Below are 19746 nucleotides of genomic sequence, written 5' to 3'. Positions count from 1 at the left end.
AACTGTTTCTTTTTTTAGATTAAAGAGGAACAGGAGAAGATTCATGAAATGCTAATTAATCAGATGTTCGAGGTTTGCAAAAACATGATATGGGAAATAAACCCTTCTAATTTTGCTTTTGTCCAGGTGGAATCCACACCAGATAAGATTGTACTTACTGGTGATGAAGAAGCTTGTGCTTTTTCTTGTGTGGTGCATTTATTTCCTTCAACACTGGAAGTTACATTTGAGAAGATTAGTGACTTTGCAATTCTTGAAGTTGCTAGGTCTTTAAAAAGCAAGGTGTGGGTTGTAAGATTTTTTTATTTGTATCTGCCTAAATGTTTTAACAACATCACCCCGCTCCTTACTTGACGATCACTTTACAGCTATCGTATCGAGATCATTAGGTTTACAGGCTTCGCAGCCTAGCTGGATTAGCCATTTCAAATAAAAAGTCCTGGCAAGTCGAATTAAAATTTGCTTGGGCTGCGTAGCTTGTAAACCTAACGGGTGAATATATAAAAGTGTTTTTAAAACCTGGTGTGTAACTATAAGTTATTTACCTTTCTGTACAATGATAACTTTGTGTGATGTTTGTTACAGTTGACATCAGTAAAACTTATTGGGTGCAAGGTAGATGACGAATGTGCATTTACAGTAGCACAAATGACAGATCATTTGGACTTATCTGGCTACAACATACCTGATTTTAAAACCACATTTAAAAGCATCGCTGAAAATATATCAAAATTAAAGAATCCAGTAAGTTTTAATTATATTGCTGATTTGCAGTTGTTCTGAAATAGTGTCAAATATAGAACTTAAAATAAAGAAGCAATCTGATTATTAATGATGTTTAAATTCTTACAGATAAAATCTTTGGATTTATGTAAAAATTTAATTTGTAAATCTATGTTGCCATTGCTCCTAAATGAATCATTTCTTTGCAATGTGGATGAACTTTTTGTGTCGAAGTTCAAAATCTCTGAAAATGGTTTCAAAAATGTTGGAAAATGTAATTTCATCCCTTGCATTTCAAAGGTACCATGTTTGCATCTACAATTATACATTTCAAATTGTAAAAATAGTATTAACAACATTTTAAAATGAATTGATTCAAACTTAATGTTATTTTAGAGTCAAGCAAACTCAGAGGAACTTTTGAAAATTTACGTTAATTCCGTGTTTGAGGTTTGTGGCTTCACTGTTTTGGCTTTGACCACATAATTTTTATTAATTCATTTTCTGTTTGTGCACTAAAAAAATTATGGCAGCAGTAAATTTCTAAAATAATTTACCCACAAAATAAAACATACATACAAGTGCCTTACTTACATTTTAAAAATGTTTTACACTAAAAAATTAAAATGATGTCTTTATTTATCCAGGTTGACACTCTTCCACACAAGCTGACAGTGGATGGTGATGAAGAAGCTTGTGCTTTGTCATGTGTCATACATTTGTTTCCACCTACACTTGAACTTAGTATGAAAAATGTTAGCACGTTTGGGATCCAAGAAGTTACCAGTGCAATAAAGCAAAAGGTACTTTTACTCTCATAAGTAAATAGCAGTTTTTTGCTCCTTATAGCAGGGGGGCTTTATATTAATTTACAATCACTGTCTTGGTTCGTAGTAATTGATACATGAGATGAGGAACTGGCCCACAGTGCAATTGTTTATTTAACATTATTTATCATGATTTGCGATGAGTTACAACTCGCTTGGTATTTTTGCAAGGAAAGTTTTGTCCTCTGGTGCATGGCAGAGAGATAGTAACTTGATGCCAGGCCTTTTCGGTAGGTCAGAAAAGTATCAAACATAAAGAGGTTGTATAACAATTTTAAAGTTATGACATGCATAATCTTCCAAACTTAAGTTGGTTTCGGCGCTTTGAGAAACTAAAAACAGTACAACTGTGTGTAAGAAACTTTGGTTGTGAATAAAAACATATAATTTAGGAGATATTTCTGGTACCAGTTCAATGTTATAGTATGAACTAGTAATTTTCTTCCATGTGACATGATTTGTGTCTTCGATGTTTGCAATTTCGCTAACTCGCTAAAATAATTTTTGTGACTTGTTTTTCGCTTTAGTGTGCATTCTTTAAATTATAAACATTCTTGTTTGTTTCAGATGACGTTGTTGGATCTTGATGGGAACACAGTTGATGATGAAAGTGCATCTGCTATTGCTTCATGTATTCAGTTGATTGAGAACCTGTCACTGGGGGGTTGTAAGATGACAAGTGGTGGAATCTGTAAGATTACAAACTCCATATCACAACTTCAGAAACCAGTAAGTTGTATGTTAGACCAGTGATTTCCAAACTTTTTAGGGTCACGACACCCTTTGGATGTTCTGGATTCAATTGCAACACAAAATTTATTTTAGTGTTTAAATAAAGATATGTTAAAACAGCAATACTGGTTGCATACCATTGGTTTGAGTGTTTGATGTTTTTGTCTTTTTAATAGAAATAGTGCATTTGCTGTCAAGCCACCTCCTACATACAGCTTTTGATACCAGCATACATGGGCGTATTTAGATTTAGGGAGTGGGATCCATTAGGTCTGAACTCCCAAGCAATAACTATTGGCTCACTTAAAAATTAGGCTTCTGAGGGTGGCATCGGGCAACTTGATGAAAAAACATGTATTTGTTTGTATTTTCATTGACTTTAAAGTAGTTATATTAGATCAGTGCTTTTCAACCTGTGGGACCATCTGCACTAGTGCGGATGGAAAACATGGTGCGGATGACAATCGCTCAATACATAGTCATTTTTTAGTCTAAGAATTTTTCATTTGTGGTTATGCACAATCGCTTCACTGAGCAATGCTAATCCTTCCCCTTTAATCGTCGGTAGGTTTCCAATTGTTTAAATTTCTTCTGTACATCCTGGGGTTCGAAAACAAACATTTTAACAAACATTTTGGTACATTGTGCGGATGAAACTTTCGTACCACAGAAAAGTGTGGAAGTTGAAAAGCACTGTATTAGACTATGGCGCACGCACACTACAAAACATGGGTTTCAGTTTTTGGTAATGTAACACAGTTACACAAACCATATTTTGTTTCAAAAATTTCGCAGACGCAGGTATTGGTTGTTTGTAATGCTCGATCACAAGTAATAGTAATACAAAATCCCAATTTAGGAAAATTCCTTGAATATAATTGTACACTCCTCTTTAAACTAGATGGGCCAATCTAAAATCTTTGTTCCTTGTGATAAGCTATTTGATTTTATTAGGTCTCGTGTCATCGCAAGCATATAACTACGACCAAATTCACAAACGTGTTACTAAGTTGGAGCCATGTGTAATTCGTGTTGTTTGTCTAATTAACTGAGCTACCGGAGCTCAACGATTAAATTCACCATGTGATTGTTCTGCCTCTGTGATGTCATAATTGATACAATGATGTTGTTGACATAAAATCTGATTTCAGCAATTTTTTATTTGTTTCAGATGAAGTGGTTGAAACTTAATGGGAACACAGTTGATGATGAAAGTGCATCTGCTATTGCATCATGTATTGAGTGGATTGAGAATCTGTCTCTGGGGGATTGTAAGATGACAAGTGGTGGAATCTTTAAGATTGCAAACTCCATATCACAACTTCAGAAACCAGTAAGTTGTATGTTAGACCAGTGATTTCCAAACTTATTAGGGTTACGATACACTTGGGGGTTCTGGATTTGCTTGCAACACAAAATTTATTTTAGTGTTTAAATAAAGATATGTTAAAACAGCAATACTGGTTGCATACCATTGATTTAAATGTTTGATTTTTTTGTTTTTCACCGAAGTAGTGCATTTGCTGTCAAGCCACCTCCTACATACAGCTTTTGATACCAGCATACATGGGCGTATTTAGGTTTAGGGAGTGGGATCCATTAGGTCCGGACTCCCAAGCAATAACTATTGGCTCACGTAAAAATTAGGCTGCCCAGGGTGGCATCGGGCAACTTTTTGAGAAAGCATGTTATTGTTTGTATTTCATTGTCTTCAAAGTAAATTTAAATTAAACTATGGCACATGCACACCGCAAAACACGCGTTTCAGTTTTCGGTAGTGTAACACAGTTGCACAAACCATCTTTTGTTTCAAAAATTTCGCAGACGCAGGTATTGGTAGTTTGTAAAGTTTGATCACAAGTAACAGTGATACAAAATCACAATATAGTAAAATTCCTTAAACATATTTGTAAACTCCCCTTTAACCTAGAAGGGCCAATCTGGAATCTTCAATAAGTTTGTTTGTTCCTTGCAATAAGCCATTTGATTTTATTAGGTCTCGTGACATTGCAAGCATATAACTGTGACCAAAGTCATAAACCTGTTAGTAAGTTGGAGCCATGTGTAATTCGGGTTCTTTCTCTAACTGACTGAGCTACCAAAGGTCAACAATTGAATTTATCAAGTGATTGTTACGCCTCTGTGATGTCATAATCAATACAATGATATTGCTGACAGAAAAACTGATTTTAGCAATTTTTGATTTGTTTCAGATGACGTCGTTGAAACTTAATGGGAACACAGTTTATGATGAAAGTGCATCTGCTATTGCTTCATGTATTCAGGGGATTGAGGATCTGTCTCTGGAAGGTTGTAAGATGACAAGTGGTGGAATCTGTAAGATTGCAAATTCCATATCACAACTTGAGAAACCAGTAAGTTGTATGTTAGACCAGTGTAGGGCCAAAAAACTTTTTCATTATTTTACTTTATAAATGCAGTTAAATCAATTTTTGGTCTTTCAAAGTGAAGCAACAAAACTATGCACACTTATCCACCACAAAAACTCATGTTTAAGCTTTCAGTAAGGCATTTTATAAAACTCCACCTGATGTAACAGTGATATGATTTTGTACCGGGACATTTTTTCCTGTGTTTTAACACTGTTTTTATTCCCGGCCTTTTCTCTGTTGAAGTAAACCAGTCAAATTCATAAAGTTATTATATTGCCTTTGTGACATTATAATTTATACAATGAACGCATACAAGCAGTGAGCCAATAATGATTAGTGAGCTGCAGACAGTAGTGCACACAAAATGGAATAATCTATCTTGGTCTGGCTAGTTATCTGCTAGATGCACTGATGAGACCAGATAGGTCAATGTTTTTTAATATTTTACCATTCATTGGTAAATATTTTATTTGTTTTTATCATTTAATGCCACATTTGCCTTTAATTTCCTAATTCCACCTTTTTTTTCAAGATAAGGAAGTTGAATCTTACATTTAATGACATACATGGTGATGTGGCAGAAACCTTACTCAAGTGTGTTCACAATATACAAGATGAACTTGAAGTCAGTAGTTGGGCAAAAGATAATGACTTCGAAGTGAAATTTCAGAACCTGCCAGACCCTGTAAGTATGAAAACTATTTGTTTCACGTACAAACTGTCATTGCTATTTAGTACTAACACGATAATAATATGTTTACTTCATGGGTTGTCTTGTATTAAGGCTTGTGTCATGTGCAAGCCTCGGGTTGCCACCACTGGGTTAATATAAAGAAAGTCGACATCACCTAATACCTACCATGTATTTTCAGTTTATGTGGCCTAAGATTTAAAATAAAATCACACAAACAAACTCGACTGAATAGAAGTATTTTATTATGTGTGAGTGGATGTTGCATGTATGGAAATAAGTACAAGTCACAAAATATTTGCTCAATGAAAACTTTTGTCAACACTACTGTTATAATAGTTAAACGATGTATGAAATAACCAATCTGTTGCATTGTAGAAGCCAAAGTTGATTTTGTAAGAAATGAATCTCTAACTCCTACTCTCCACTTCAATCCATCCCCTTATATTTGGGTTTAACGAATGCAAGTAAATATGATTGATCAATTGGAAATATTTTTGTGGAGATCAACTCCCTCCTAAACTGGTAGGAAGTTTTTTAATGATGTTTCATCGATAAAACGTGAAGTTTGAATATTTCCACTGCTTTATCCAACTTCTGTGTGTTATTTGTATTTACAATGTACGTATTAATACCGTTTGTCTTCATAACTCTCATTTTTACTTCTTTGCCAAACATATAAATGCATTTATATGTATCTGGTTTCGTTGAAATTGTCGCAAAGTTTTACTGTCTGTGTTGCTTACAATAAAGGATGTCTTCGAAACGTAATGTTTCTTTTAACATTTTTTTTACTGTTTGTGTGTTAAAATTGCTTTTAACATATACCTGTGACTTATGTTATTTCTTTGACTGTTTACAATCGAGTATTTTCACATTACAATGTTTTCTGGTACGTTATGTTGTGAATTCTGTCAACCCTTTGCTGGTTTTTGCCTAAACATATTTTAGGTTTGTAACTAAAGTGTTTGATGACGAGAACAACTAATGTTCCACCAACTACGGTTCGGTTTTATCGGCGCACGTTTTTTTTTATATTTACTCAAAAACAAATCTGTATCTATCTATGGGTTTGATGAAGTTTTAACAGGTGGAAGTGAAAGGTTTATGTTGCCAATATTCAAATATTGGTTTCTGTGACATTGTTATTGTGAATCATTGCTGCTCGAATAAATCATTACAAGTTCTTCCAAACGTTTTGCTTTTTGGCAGGGGAATCCCCAACTGGAATTGTGGGTTTAGTTTTATTGAAAACCAACGTCTCTTTTTTGTCTTCAAATATTCCACGTGTTGCTTTTGAATGCAAACCTTAAATTATAGAGGCATCGGTGTAGCGGGAAAATACTACTACACCGGGTCACAAAGTTTTTTCCAAACTTAATCCACATATAAGTATGTGTAAAACAGAAATCTGTGCGAATTTTAATGATCAGGCGTGAACAGGGCCACCGCCTGTTAGTTTTGTTTATAAATTTGAGTTGTAATACTACACGAAATTGTAGCGTTAATATTCGCACAGATTTCTATGTTACATAGGCTTTTTTGTGGATCAAGTTTGGAAAAAATTTTGTGATCCGGTGTAAAAGTATCTTCCGGGTTAAGTCATGTTGAAACCCTTCCAGCTCACACCGGGACTCGAACCCGCGCTATCCGATAAAACCGATAAATTTTATTGAAAGTTTTATTTTTTGAAGATTGCGTCCTCAGAAACTATAAAAATGTGAAGTTTTTTTGGAATAACTTTCTACTCTTTCCAAACCTTCACCGGTAGGTGTCGGTAGTAAGTCTGTTCGAGAATATAAATGGAAGGGTGTAAGAAAACCAACTGGGAACTACCCTGGTTTTATCTTTTGGAATTTCTGATTTCTGTCAGTTCCTGAACTTCCTGTTTAGTTATAGAGGTGAATTACTATTTTACATCATAGTTACAAGTATTTAGCTTCTGATTTTTAATTTGAGTGGTGATGCTCCAGTCTGCAGAGTATGGCAGCTGCACGCGCAAGTTTGTCTTCAACTTTTTTTGTTTGCACGCCAAATTTTTCGCACTGCACGCGAAAATTTTTCGGCACGCGAATGTCTAAACAGAAAACAATTAACAGAAAGACGTTTTATCGTTTTCGTTGCACGCGGGTTTAGGGGCCGTGCACGCGCGCACGCGCGCACGCGAAAAGATTTAGTCTTGCACGCCCGAGATCTCGTCGGGAACTGCCATATTCTGCAGACTGGGTGATGCTCAATTTTTGTTGGCAGATGGCATTCTCGGTCTTTGGAGTTTTGTTGTTTATTTCCAAAGGCATATAATGTTTATAAATTGTATTGTATGTTATTTACCAAGCTCATAAATGTTCTTTTGTATATTATTTTAGTTTTTTTGAAGTAACAGGCAATAAAATGAAATGTAGTCGAATGTGAATTAAAATTGTTCCTCTCGGACTGTTTTCTACCTCTTGTGAATAATGGACTTAACACTGGATTCAGTTGCCATGCATCATTTGTTGCCCTTATGTGATTGGAATCAGTCAAATATTGCCGTGCTTGTTGATATACATTAACCTGAATGGATAGGAATTATGGTCAGGGAAGTTCAAACAATGACCAGAACCAAGCAAGCCAGGTATGACTTTTGATTTTGTTTCTAATGAAATGGTTTGGTGACATTTTAGCCACTTAGAAGCAAATAATGAAAAAGTGACAATTGGAAATATTTTCTAATACGTTGTCCAATCTACAGAAACACAGATGCTGAATGTGACATTTCATAATTTGTAACATTTTCTGTCCGGACCGTTAAGTTATGTGTTATAGTTATGTGTTATTATGTATGTGAGTATGAAAGTAACTTTCAATAAAATGATATTTTGTTAAATTCTGGCCAGTTTTTTGTATGTATGACTACTTGAAATAAATAACGTTACTATGTTATTTTTATGCTTGTGTCACAGCCATATGTAAATTTTTTTGTGATGATTCTCTTGTTCATTTGGAAGATAATCTCGATGAAAGATTTTTTAGAAACTAACATTGAGCATCCTAATCTTCACATTCTGAAGTGCACTAGTAAAGAAAACTTTATTATAAGAGTGTATGACTGTTGTTGTAGGAATCATTTACATTTCTTGATGCTGAGCAAACAAACAATCAACAATCAACACAACCAGGTCAAGGAATTCCACAGGCGACCAATGTACCAGCCTTTAACCAAACCCAATACTTTCCAAACCCACAAATACCCCAGCAACCCACTTTTTGGCAACCCAACCAGTATGTAACCTCTCATCATTTTAGTGTACCATCAACATCTCATCTTTATGCAACACCTCAAAGCCACCCATCAGAATTTGGGCCTTCCTTCACTCGATACACTCCACAACCCTCACAACCTTACCCTAATCCCACAGGATATTCACCCTACCAACATTACGGTGGTAGGCATCCATTCTATTACCAATACTATCCATCACAATGGAGGAATTCCCAACAAGCTATTATGCACCCAAGGGGAATGATTCCTTTTCGAAGTGCACAACCAACTTTGCATAACTATGAACAAGGAATTGAACCTCAATTAGTTGCTCGAAACCAGCAAGCTTATTCACAACTTGCACCCACCCACCCAACGTATGTAGAAACACATATTCGTTGTGCTGCACTTGTTTTATTTAAAACATCATTTTCAGGCAAAACTTTACACAACAAGCACAACAGCCTTATCCAGAAAATGTTGGCGTGAGTCAGAGAGAAGCTGCACCAAATACTCGAGCACCAAACAGTCATAATCTTCAAACAGTGCGCAACCAAACCCAGAACCCTCATGGTAAAGAGTTCTCATAATATCTGTATCACATCATGTTCAAAGTAGAATAAGAAACATATTAATTCACAGATTTCTGTCAAACCATATCAGCAGATTCATCGAAAATTGATGGCAGTGTTGTTGGTGTTGTTGGAGATGTTAAACAAGTGCATAGTATGTGATTTTTTTTGTGGTTACAAAGACTGGTTTCTCACAGAAGTTTTCAATTTAGAACATTACTATGGAAGAAATCCAAATCTGATTCCATCATCACCTCTTAGTAGTGGTAAGTTTATTTTAGGTTTTTGGTTGTTAAAATTTGTCAATCAACACAATGGTAATTTATTTATGTTTTTTTTGTGTTATGATATTCTTTGTTTTTGTGACAAAGGCCTTTTTTAGATTTACTATCTTAGGCTATATTAGTTTTCAATATTGCATCGAAAGCAGTTTGCTTGCATTGAACAGGACACATTATTTTTAACAGACTCAGGTTTAACTAATTTAAAATCAAAAAATTATGAATTAGAAGCTTAACAGAAAACTGGAAAAATCCTGATAAATTTGAAAAAGCCCAACATCGAAGGGGTTATAATATAATATATTATATAACCTCAATTTTTTTTCAGTTGATGAACGTGATATGGAAAACTTGTTGTCTGATGCAGCCAAAGAGCAATGCAAATCAAAGAGTTTTCTAACTTTAACTCAACAACAAATTGAAGTTTGTCCACTTGACATAACAGATCAACCATCTAAAAAAATTTTCCCTGCAAGACAAAAACCTCCAAACAAGCGTAGAAAAGTTGCAGTAATCCCACAATACAGTGATAAAGATGGACATTACAACAGGAGTCAAGATTATGAGACGATAGATTTAAAACAGGACAGTAAAGTATCAGTTGAAGAACTGTTTACAAAAGCAGAAATAGCAGCAAAAGGAAAAAAACAGTCTCAATTTGCAAACATTGTAGCATTAATTGGACAGCCAGGGATTGGTAAAACGACACTATCCAAAGATATAACCGAAAAAGCAATGGATGGTGCAATGGAAAATGTTGATAAAACCCAATATTGTTTCTACATTTCTGTGAAAAACATTGACTTCAAAACTCCCACAACATTTTCCAGATTTCTGCTTAAAAACTCTTTATCACCAAACACTTACAATAAATGTCCTGCTAAAAAACTCAATGAAGATTCACTTCTGCAGTGGCTGTTTGACATAAAAAATATTTTTATTACTTTGGATGGCCTGGATGAAGCTGCAGCAGATTGGAGTTTAGAGTACAGATATGTTGATCTTGAAAAGGAAAATGAACCTCTTCAGTATATATATGGTCTTATGAGGGGTGACTTGCTCACGGATGCAAAGAAAGTTTTTACCTCTCGACAGAAGCATTTTTTCTCCATTGATTCGGAATGTCGACCATTGTTTGTTGCTGAGGTTATGGGTCTTAATGAAAAATCTCAAGAAAATCTTTGCAACCAGATTTGCAGAGATAATGGTGCCGATGTGTGGAATGTCATAAAAGGCAATCCAAATATTCTTTATTCTTGCTATGTCCCAGCAAAATGCATTTTTATCGCTTTTGTAATCTGGAAAAGTCTTAAAGAAGGTGGTAATGGTCGATATCACTCTCTTACTCATGTTTTTGCAAATGGATTTAGGTACTATTTCAAGCAGGATTTTGTAAGGGGAGATAAAACAGAGGTTAACAAAGAAGAATATTTAAACAAAATAGCTAGATTGGCATGGAATGGTTTCAAAGACAGCAAACTTGTATTTACCACTTATGACCTAAAAGAAGTTGGAATTACCCCAAAAACATTGACAGGACTTCTTGCAACATTTGTGACGGAGAAAAATTGGAACATGAAGTTTATGGATTCTGAAGTTAAGAGCAACTTCTCACATTTGATTTGGCAGGAATATTTCGCTGCTTGTTACCTTGTCTTTTTTTCAAGTGTTCAAGAGTTTACCAAACTTCTTCCTAAACTTAAAACAAATAGATGGGAAGTTGTTGCAAAGTTTGTCTTTGGCCTTTGCAATAAAAAACTTGAAGAAGTTGTCAAAGATTGTTTCAGAAATTTGAAGTATCAAGTAGTAGCTAACAAAAATGACTTGCTGAAAGAGTTTTGCACCAATCAACTAAGAGAAACTGAAGTTGGGGGAAAAAAACTATTGCAAATTTGCTCATGGTTACATGAAATTGATGAGGAAACATTTTACATGGAATGTCTTCATTTGCTGCCAGAAACATTAATTTTAACCGGGAGCATACTTCCAACTGATGCTTATACTATTGGTTGTGTTTTAAGTACATCAGGGAAATCTTACAATGTTAAAGTATCGTCAAGTTGCAAGTTTTACCATGGAAGCTTTGAATCTTTGTTGACCAGAATCTTAGAGCATATAAAGGTTTGACAACATCTCACTTTAATAAAAATGCAAAGCATGAAAGACAAGGACAATTACCAGATTGTTTTATCATTGTTAGGACTTCTTGGTCAGTCATAAGGTGACCAATCAAGTGATGAAAGATTTGGCAAAGCACATCTCGGCCATCCAAGGGGATCTAGTAATTGACTTTCAGTATACCCCAGAAACTCAATCCACAAAAAGTCAATTTCCCGGCATTGATTCAATAAATGTTTGGGTAGAGTATTTTTATTTTATTTTATATGGCACATTAAAAGTTATTGTTTTTTTGTCATAACCAACAAATTGACAATTTCCAACCTTTTCTATTTGTTCTAAAACATTTTGGTTAAAATAATTTTTTTTTAGTCGTTTTTATTGTGTGTTCAAAAGAAAGTTGTTGTTGTTTTGTTTACGAGACTTCTGTATGTACACATAGTCACGAAGTATGGAAGAGTGTTTGCTGTTTTGTGAACATAATTTTATTCAAGCACTAATTTATTTTTACATTTATTAGAACTACAAAATTAACATCATGTTTTTGTCTGTGGCAATGAACCTATACACATAATTGTGAGAACAATAGGCTGGATTAAAACATTGACAAGCTTTATTTATTTAAGATACTTTAACAATAATTTTTGTTGTTGTTTTTTTACAATATTGGCCTCCATTTTGTTCTTAGAATCTTGTGACCCTGTTTCTTGTGCAACTAAGTGCTAAACTTACTTAAGAGTTACTATTATTGTGACTTTATATTAAAATATTGTTTTACTAAATACAAAAAATATTTTAACAAAGACCATTATTGCTTTATTTAACTTACTATGGTTGTGGAATAATTTTCTACTGCATAAATAAACTTTATTTATTAGACGGGGAAAAAAGCAGCCAGGCAATGGAGGAGTTTGATGAAGAGAAAGCCGAATGAAGAAACTTCAAAAATGTCTTTTTCTAGAAACTTTCTAAAACGATTTTTAGGCAATTTTCAACCACCAAACAAGGTAACATACAGCTAGAGGTATTAAAACACATTTTGCTCACCTAAAATATTGTTTGATGTGCCATATTATGGAGTTAATTCCTTGTACAATATTATTTTAATTTTGTAGCTTGCATGAGCAAGACTACATAAAAATTTTTATCATGGTAACTATGCCTGAGTAAGCCGCTTGCAAGCGGTGTCAACGCTCCTCTTTTTTCTTTTGTGCCCCTGCATGTTGCAGTTTGATTCTTTTGTTGCGTTATACCTGATGAAGTCTCGCCGCATGGCATGTAAAATTACAGTACGTTTATGCCAGAAGATCAGTACAATATTAATTGCAATATGCCTGGCAGCAACAGGAATTTGATATATGTTTGTTCTAGTTACGATCACTGGTGCTGAGAGGTTTCACAGTTGATGATGAAAATGCAAATGCAATAGCTTCATTTGCAAAAGTTACAAAGATTCTCTCATTAAGTGGATGTGAAGTGAGCTGTACTTCAATGACAGAACTTGCAACAGCAATATCCAAGCTTGATCAACCAGTGGGTTTTGTAGCAACATAGAAGTTTGTGGTAGCAATATAGAACTATAACGTTTGTTTATCTGTGAACAGCAAACTGAAATTTTCAATTTTATAGATGGATTGTCTTGATGTGACAGGACTCCCAATTTCTAAATCTTTTCCACAATGTTTATGCAATCCAGCCAAACTGCACATTAAGAAGCTGATTGCAACAAAGTTTAAAATATCACTGATTGGAATTAAAACATGTGGGATGGTGGAAGTACTTCCGGTAATTGTTTGGCTCTTTGTTGAATCTAATCAAAAACTTAATCTGTTGTGATCCAAGATTATGAAACATGTTATTTTTATCTTTTAGAGTTCAGTGTATCCTGGAATGTTCATCGAAAATTACATTGAAGCAGCATTTGAGGTTTGAATAGTTTCTAACTAAACCTTTTCTCAAGTATCAAAAAGTAAACCACATTTATTAGCATGAATAACGTTGGTTGTTACTATTTTAAATGCCAAACACTATATATTTTTACTCCTGTTAATGGGAGAATTTTACTCCTATGAAAGATGATCATTTTAGGAAAATTAACATTTGATCATTGTGGGAAGGATATTTTGTTTGTTAATAAGCATTTAAATTACCTATTTAGAGTTAGTTAACTTACAGGTTAAGAAAAACTGAACTTGTCTCTGTGTTTCAGTTTGATTCCATCCCCAACCATCTTAAAGTAGATGGTGATGAAGAAGCTTGTGCTTTGTCATGGGTCATACATAAATTTCCCCCAACACTTGAACTTGCCATGAAAAATGTCAGTAACTCTGCAATCCAAGTAATTGTCAGTGGAATGAAACAAAAGGTATGCTTTTTACTTAAATGATAAAAGATTAAAAACCAAAACAGGAGTCTGTTTGGTAATATTGAGTTATTGTCACAAAAGTTTGCCTGTAGTCATGTTATGTATGCAACTATTTTTTGTCATGTCCCATTGCCAACTTACAAGTCAATTTTAAAACAGAATATAATTTGTTAATATTTAATATTCAGCTTAGATCACTCACTGTAAATAGCATTGATCTGGATGAAAAATCTGCATCTGCAATAGCATCAAGTGTTCACTTGATTGAACACCTGTCTCTGTCTGGTTATCATACTGTTGGTCCCAGTGTGTGTAAAATTGCTGCTGCTTTGTTGGAATCCCAACATCAAGTGAGTTTCTCATTTTATTGTAACAAATACTTGCAATAAAACTGAATTAAATAGCAGGAGCTACTGACGTTATTTCTCTTGCTTTTTTTGTCAGCTTACTTCACTCAAACTTGACAACAACATAATTGATGATGAAGCTGCATCTGCAATAGCACCAATTGTTCATTTAATCAAAAACCTGTCTTTGTCTGGATGTCAGATTTCTGGCTCAACCATGTGTAAAATTGCTGTTTCTATATCAAGATTAGAACATGAAGTAAGTTTAATTATTTTTTACTTAAAGTCGATTTATAACATTATGATCAATAAAACAGTTCATTTTGTGCAACAGTGCAGCAATTCTAACAGAAGTTTTTTTGTTAAAACAAACATAAACTTTTCTATTAGATGAACTGCCTGGATATCAGTGGAAACTTCATTTCAAATTCTATCCTACAATTGCTTTTGGATCATGCAACACCACATGTTAACAAGCTGACAATAACTAAGTTCCAAATGTCAGTGAATAGAATTGAAGCTTGTGGAAAGGTTGATCTGTTTCCAAATGTGCTACTGGTAATTCGTTTAAATGCTTTATTTTTATAGAATGAACAAACTATTTACGTTTAAATCCAACATTTAAATTGATTCATTTACCAATAACTTCATGTTTTTATTTTTCAGAGATATGTGCCTCCTGAGATGTTTGTTAAAAAGTGCACTGAAGCAGCATTTAAGGTTTGAAAGTGTTAACAATTTGTATGTACATTATTGCAAAAGAAACTTATTCAGATTGGATAGAATATTGGAAAACTTGCAATTTTAAAATATGTGCCATGGTAGAAAAAAATCACTCCTAATTGTGAACCCATCATTGTAGATTTGTTAGCAACAAAGCATTTTTCAAGAAGTAGAATCTGTTTACAGTAACATTTTCTAGATGCTAAGCTTTCGAACTTTGAATTGTGTAAGCTGCAGACAGATGGCCACTGTTTCTACCTTAAAGGTCTCATCAGTGCAGCTGGTGTGACTATCAGAAGACTTTGCTGACCAAATGGCCAAGGTCGAAACAGTGGTCATCTGTCTGTAGCTTACATAATTCATATTATTGGCTCCACTTTGCTTATCATTTACAACTTTGGATCATAACCATCTGATATCAATCAAGATTTTTTTACCCCCTTTCCTTTATTAATGAATGATAAAAAATAGAAATCACAAAATAAAATGTGTGTCATGATATACATTTTACTGTTAGGATATACAGATTTTGGTGTTTTTACATCTAGTATATTGCAAATATTGTTGAGTATGCAAAGACAAAAGGCAACTAAATTCAACTACTCTTTTCTCTGTTCACAGTCAGATTTAAGTTCAAGCCATCTTACAGTGGATGGTGATGAAGAAGCTTGTGTTTTGACATGTTTTATTCATTTATTTCCTCCAACACTTGAACTTACCATGGAAAATGTCAGTAACTATGCAATCCAAGAAGTTGCCAAAGTAATAAAACAAAAGGTACGAACTAAGATGACTTTGTTTATATTTGGATTTAAAACCAAAAAACTGCAAGCGATACCTGGTGATCACTGACCTGGTTACAGGGATTTGTATTTTGCCATATCAGTTCTTGTAATGTAAACACAATACTTAACAATACAACTAAGAAAACGTCTGAAAACCTGATCAAAAGTGAGACATAGCAAAAATCATCTATTACAACAGTATGTGGATGGAAACATAATGCTGTATGTTAGTACGCAAACAGAACAAGTTAAAGAAGTTTGAATGTCTCCACGCATAGTTGGCCACACATAAAGACTTGTTTTGGTTTGATAGTAAGTGTTTGTCCAGGATTTGATAAAGCAAACACTAAAAAAAAAATTATATCTCTGGTTTGCATTGACACTCACAATTCACCCTAGCTGTAGCCTATGTCTTAATTATACCATAAAATTGACCCTATGTGCAATTCGGGTTCTTTCTCTAACTGACTGAGCTACCAGAGCTCAACGATTAAATTCACCAAGTGATTGTTCGGCCTCTGTGACGTCATAATTAACACAATGTTATTGTTGACATAAAAATCAATTCCAATAATTTTTCATTTGTTTCAGATGACGTCGTTGAAACTTGATTATAACAAAGTTGATGATGAAAGTGTATCTGCTATTGCTTCATGTATTCAGTGGATTAAGAATCTGTCTCTGGATGGTTGTTTGATGACAAGCGATGGAATCTGTAAGATTGCAAATTCCATATCACAACTTCACAAACCAGTAAGTTGTATGTTAGACCAGTGGTTTCCAAACTTTTGGCGGCCACGACACACTTGATTGTTCTGGATTCGCTCAGAGAGAACCAGATTACAAAAGAGAGAAAAGGTAGCTATGCTACCGTAGTTGGGCGTTATGACAACGTTATTTTAGCTGCAGAAGTGTAAATTTGCACCTCTGTTAACAACGTGTAGTGCTTATAATGCTTCCGGTTAATAGTTTGAAAAAGCTTGGAAAGTTTGCGATTTACCGGATTCGACTTGTTAAGCAAAAACACTATGGCGCACGCACCACCGCAAAACATGCGTTTCAGTTTTCGGTAATGTAACACAGTTACACATTTCGTCTTTTATTGCCAAAATAGAGCAGACGCAGGTTTTTGTAGTTTGTAATGCTTGATCAAGTAACAGTAATACAAAAGTACACCACAGGAAAAAAAATATTTGTACAGTACCCTTAACAAAACCTAGAAGGGCCAATTCGAATATTAAATAAGTTTGTAATTCCTTGTAATAAGCCATTTGATTTGATTGGGTCTCGTGGCATTGCAAGCATATAACTGCGACCGGAGTCACAAAACTTGTTACTAAGTTGGAGCCATGTGTAATTCAGGTTCTTTCTCTAACTGACTAAGCTACCGGAGCTCAACGATTAAATTCACCAAGTGATTGTTCGACCTCTGTGACGTCATAATTAACACAATGTTATTGTTGACATAAAAATCAATTCCAATAATTTTTCATTTGTTTCAGATGACGTCGTTGAAACTTGATTATAACACAGTTGATGATGAAAGTGCATCTGCTATTGCTTCATGTATTCAGTGGATTAAGAATCTGTCTCTGTTGGGTTGTTGGATGACAAGCGATGGAATCTGTAAGATTGCAAATTCCATATCACAACTTCACAAACCAGTAAGTTGTATGTTAGACCAGTGGTTTCCAAACTTTTGGCGGCCACGACACACTTGATTGTTCTGGATTCGTTTGTAATACACCAATTTATTTTTTGACAAGTTAGCCTACAGCATTTGAGACACGATGTTTAAGCCTGATTGCGAGGATGAATTTTTAAACTAAAGACTTCGCAAAGATAAATTTACATGGTTTTAACGATTTATGCGATTGACCAAAATATTGACATAAATGTAAAGGTGGCACAACCCAATATTTTTCTTAAAATGGCTACTGGTAACAAGATTTGAGTGAAAAGTGATGTTGCTATTTAGTGTTGCACCGAAACAGCATTTTTTTTATTTGGCCGAAACCGAATATTCGGCAAAAGTTGCCAAACAATCGTACAGTTTGAATAATGATTCCAATCTATACTAAACTTCGCGTATCATCCTTGCATAAAGTAAAAAAGTTTCGGTTTCGGCCGAATTTGCAAATACGTTCGGCCGAAACCGAATAATTATAAAAAGCTTAGTTTCGGCCGAATAAATTCGGCAACCCAAAGTTTCGGTGCATCCCTATTGCTATTACTTCACAGACAGCCATGTTTCCCTTTTTTCGTTGCTAAACGAAGTGACGTGTCATGTAAGCACTGACATCAATCTTTAATTATTTCATAACAACAGGAAGCTTTTCGTTGTGCTTTCGTGATGCAAAAGTTCTCTTTACTGTATTGATTTTTTAATCGTTTGCCGTTATTACGTTGCGAAAATAATCTTGGGGTTAAGCTCAGAGAGAAGGCTACAAAAGAGAGAAAAGCTATCTATGATAGCGTAGTTGGGCGTTATTCCATGTCACAACTTGAGAAACCAGTAAGTTGTATGTTAGACCAGTAGTTTCCAAACTTTTTACTGTTAGGACACATTGGATGCACTTTCTTCGTTCATCACATCAATGTTTAAGTGGATTTAAATTTTCAGCTATATTCAAACAACAATTTTAGGTATTTACTGAATACATACAAGTTACAGCACTTGATGCACAAAGTTTGAGTCTGATTACGTGGATAATTGTTTAAATCAGGGTATTTTAAGCTGGGGGAAGTGAATGGTTGAGAAGGGATGCGCAAACGTTTTTAGATTACCCGTCTAGCCACCATTTCGTGATCTATCCATGTTTAGCATTTCTTTGTACAAAAACCATTGCCATTTGTCTGTTAAACCACTGAACTTTAATGTAAATTTCACAGTGGTAGCTGTGACGTAACAATGGTCATTGTGATGATGAAAGTAGTCTTGGAATAAATCACTAGTTGTTCTGCACTTGAAGACAAAGGCACAACACGAAACAAACTCGACTGTGTAGCTGTAGCCGATCTGCGATATGAATTGTCAAATTATCATCTACTAAACCAAGCTTTAAGTGGGATTCATATCAGACGCGGTTTTCAAGCGGGCGGGCATTCACACCAGCCGTCAACAGAGTCGGTACAAATCACGTGGTTGCCGGTCACACATAATGAAAGTGGGAGCGCTATTGTCATTGCTTGTTTAAATAACTGGTCAGTTTAACAAAATGCCCTGAATTTTGGAGCAGCAATACAAGGATTATTTAATACAGACAAGTCACATTTATTGCGAAAAATTTGAGTAAAATGTTAAGTACATTCTGCTCTCAGAAATGAAGACTAATGAGATTCTGGTTGCTGACTCATTTAGATGTGCAATATTAGATACAGCCTGCACAAGAACAGTATGTGGGCAAAAATGGTTCAACAGTTATCTTAAAGCCTTAAACAAAAACTTATTGCTAAATCACTGTACCTGTTGGACAGTCTTTAGTCCTTAACAGTATTTAAAGAAAGCAGTCTTTAGCTCTTGGGAGTCATTACCCAATATTTCAGTATGACCTCGTATTAACCTTCATGCATAACTGATTCCTTGAATATTTCTAGGTAGTAAGACCAGTTAAAGATGCATATGTCGTCTGAAGTAAAGCGGACAGTATCTATTAGCTGGCAACCTCATATGGAAAAAACTCATTCCTTTTACTGCACAGATGCGTATGCAGTAAACTAATTTCCAATTCAAAAGACATGCAAAGAAAGTGCGTGAGTGTAAACAACACGGTAAATATAAGAAAGCACGAAAACACAAAAAGGTGGGTGGGAAGAAGAAAGACGAAATGTTTGAGCAATCCGAATAGTCGAGCCATAACGTTCCCAATTTTTTCTCGTAAGTGCTTGGACACGAAACTTTAAAATTTGGTGTATCGCAGAAGCTGCAAGACTTTTAACGATGTCATT

General features: G+C 34.7%; 1 protein-coding gene across 24 annotated transcripts in view; it reads left to right on the top strand.

The window, feature by feature from the left end:
* The window catches only part of LOC145896063 (uncharacterized), a 93787-nt gene that overhangs the window by 27275 nt on the left and 46766 nt on the right, over positions 1-19746 (top strand). For 14 of the 24 annotated variants that reach the window (XR_014401650.1, XR_014401648.1, XR_014401649.1 and 11 more), the window contains 11 exons: positions 19-72; positions 127-282; positions 586-744; positions 853-1023; positions 1120-1173; positions 1371-1526; positions 2118-2279; positions 3454-3615; positions 4496-4657; positions 16390-16551; positions 17301-17462. Coding sequence is in view for 16 of the 24 variants with exons in the window: in XM_082984871.1 (XP_082840997.1) it covers positions 19-72; positions 127-282; positions 586-744; positions 853-1023; positions 1120-1173; positions 1371-1526; positions 2118-2279; positions 3454-3615; positions 4496-4657; positions 16390-16551; positions 17301-17462 (1560 nt within the window). In the remaining 8 variants the exon portion in view is untranslated. Of the gene's footprint in view, positions 1-18; positions 73-126; positions 283-368; positions 396-585; positions 745-852; positions 1024-1119; positions 1174-1370; positions 1527-2117; positions 2280-3453; positions 3616-4495; positions 4658-5207; positions 5361-5744; positions 6514-16389; positions 16552-17300; positions 17463-19746 lie in introns of those variants that run through there. The other 10 variants (XM_082984881.1, XM_082984879.1, XM_082984880.1 and 7 more) reach the window with 9 other exon arrangements.

This window comes from Ascidia mentula, chromosome 3 (assembly GCF_947561715.1).
Source record: "Ascidia mentula chromosome 3, kaAscMent1.1, whole genome shotgun sequence".
Lineage (NCBI taxonomy): Eukaryota > Metazoa > Chordata > Ascidiacea > Phlebobranchia > Ascidiidae > Ascidia > Ascidia mentula.
This window is presented reverse-complemented; position numbering and strand designations above follow the sequence as displayed.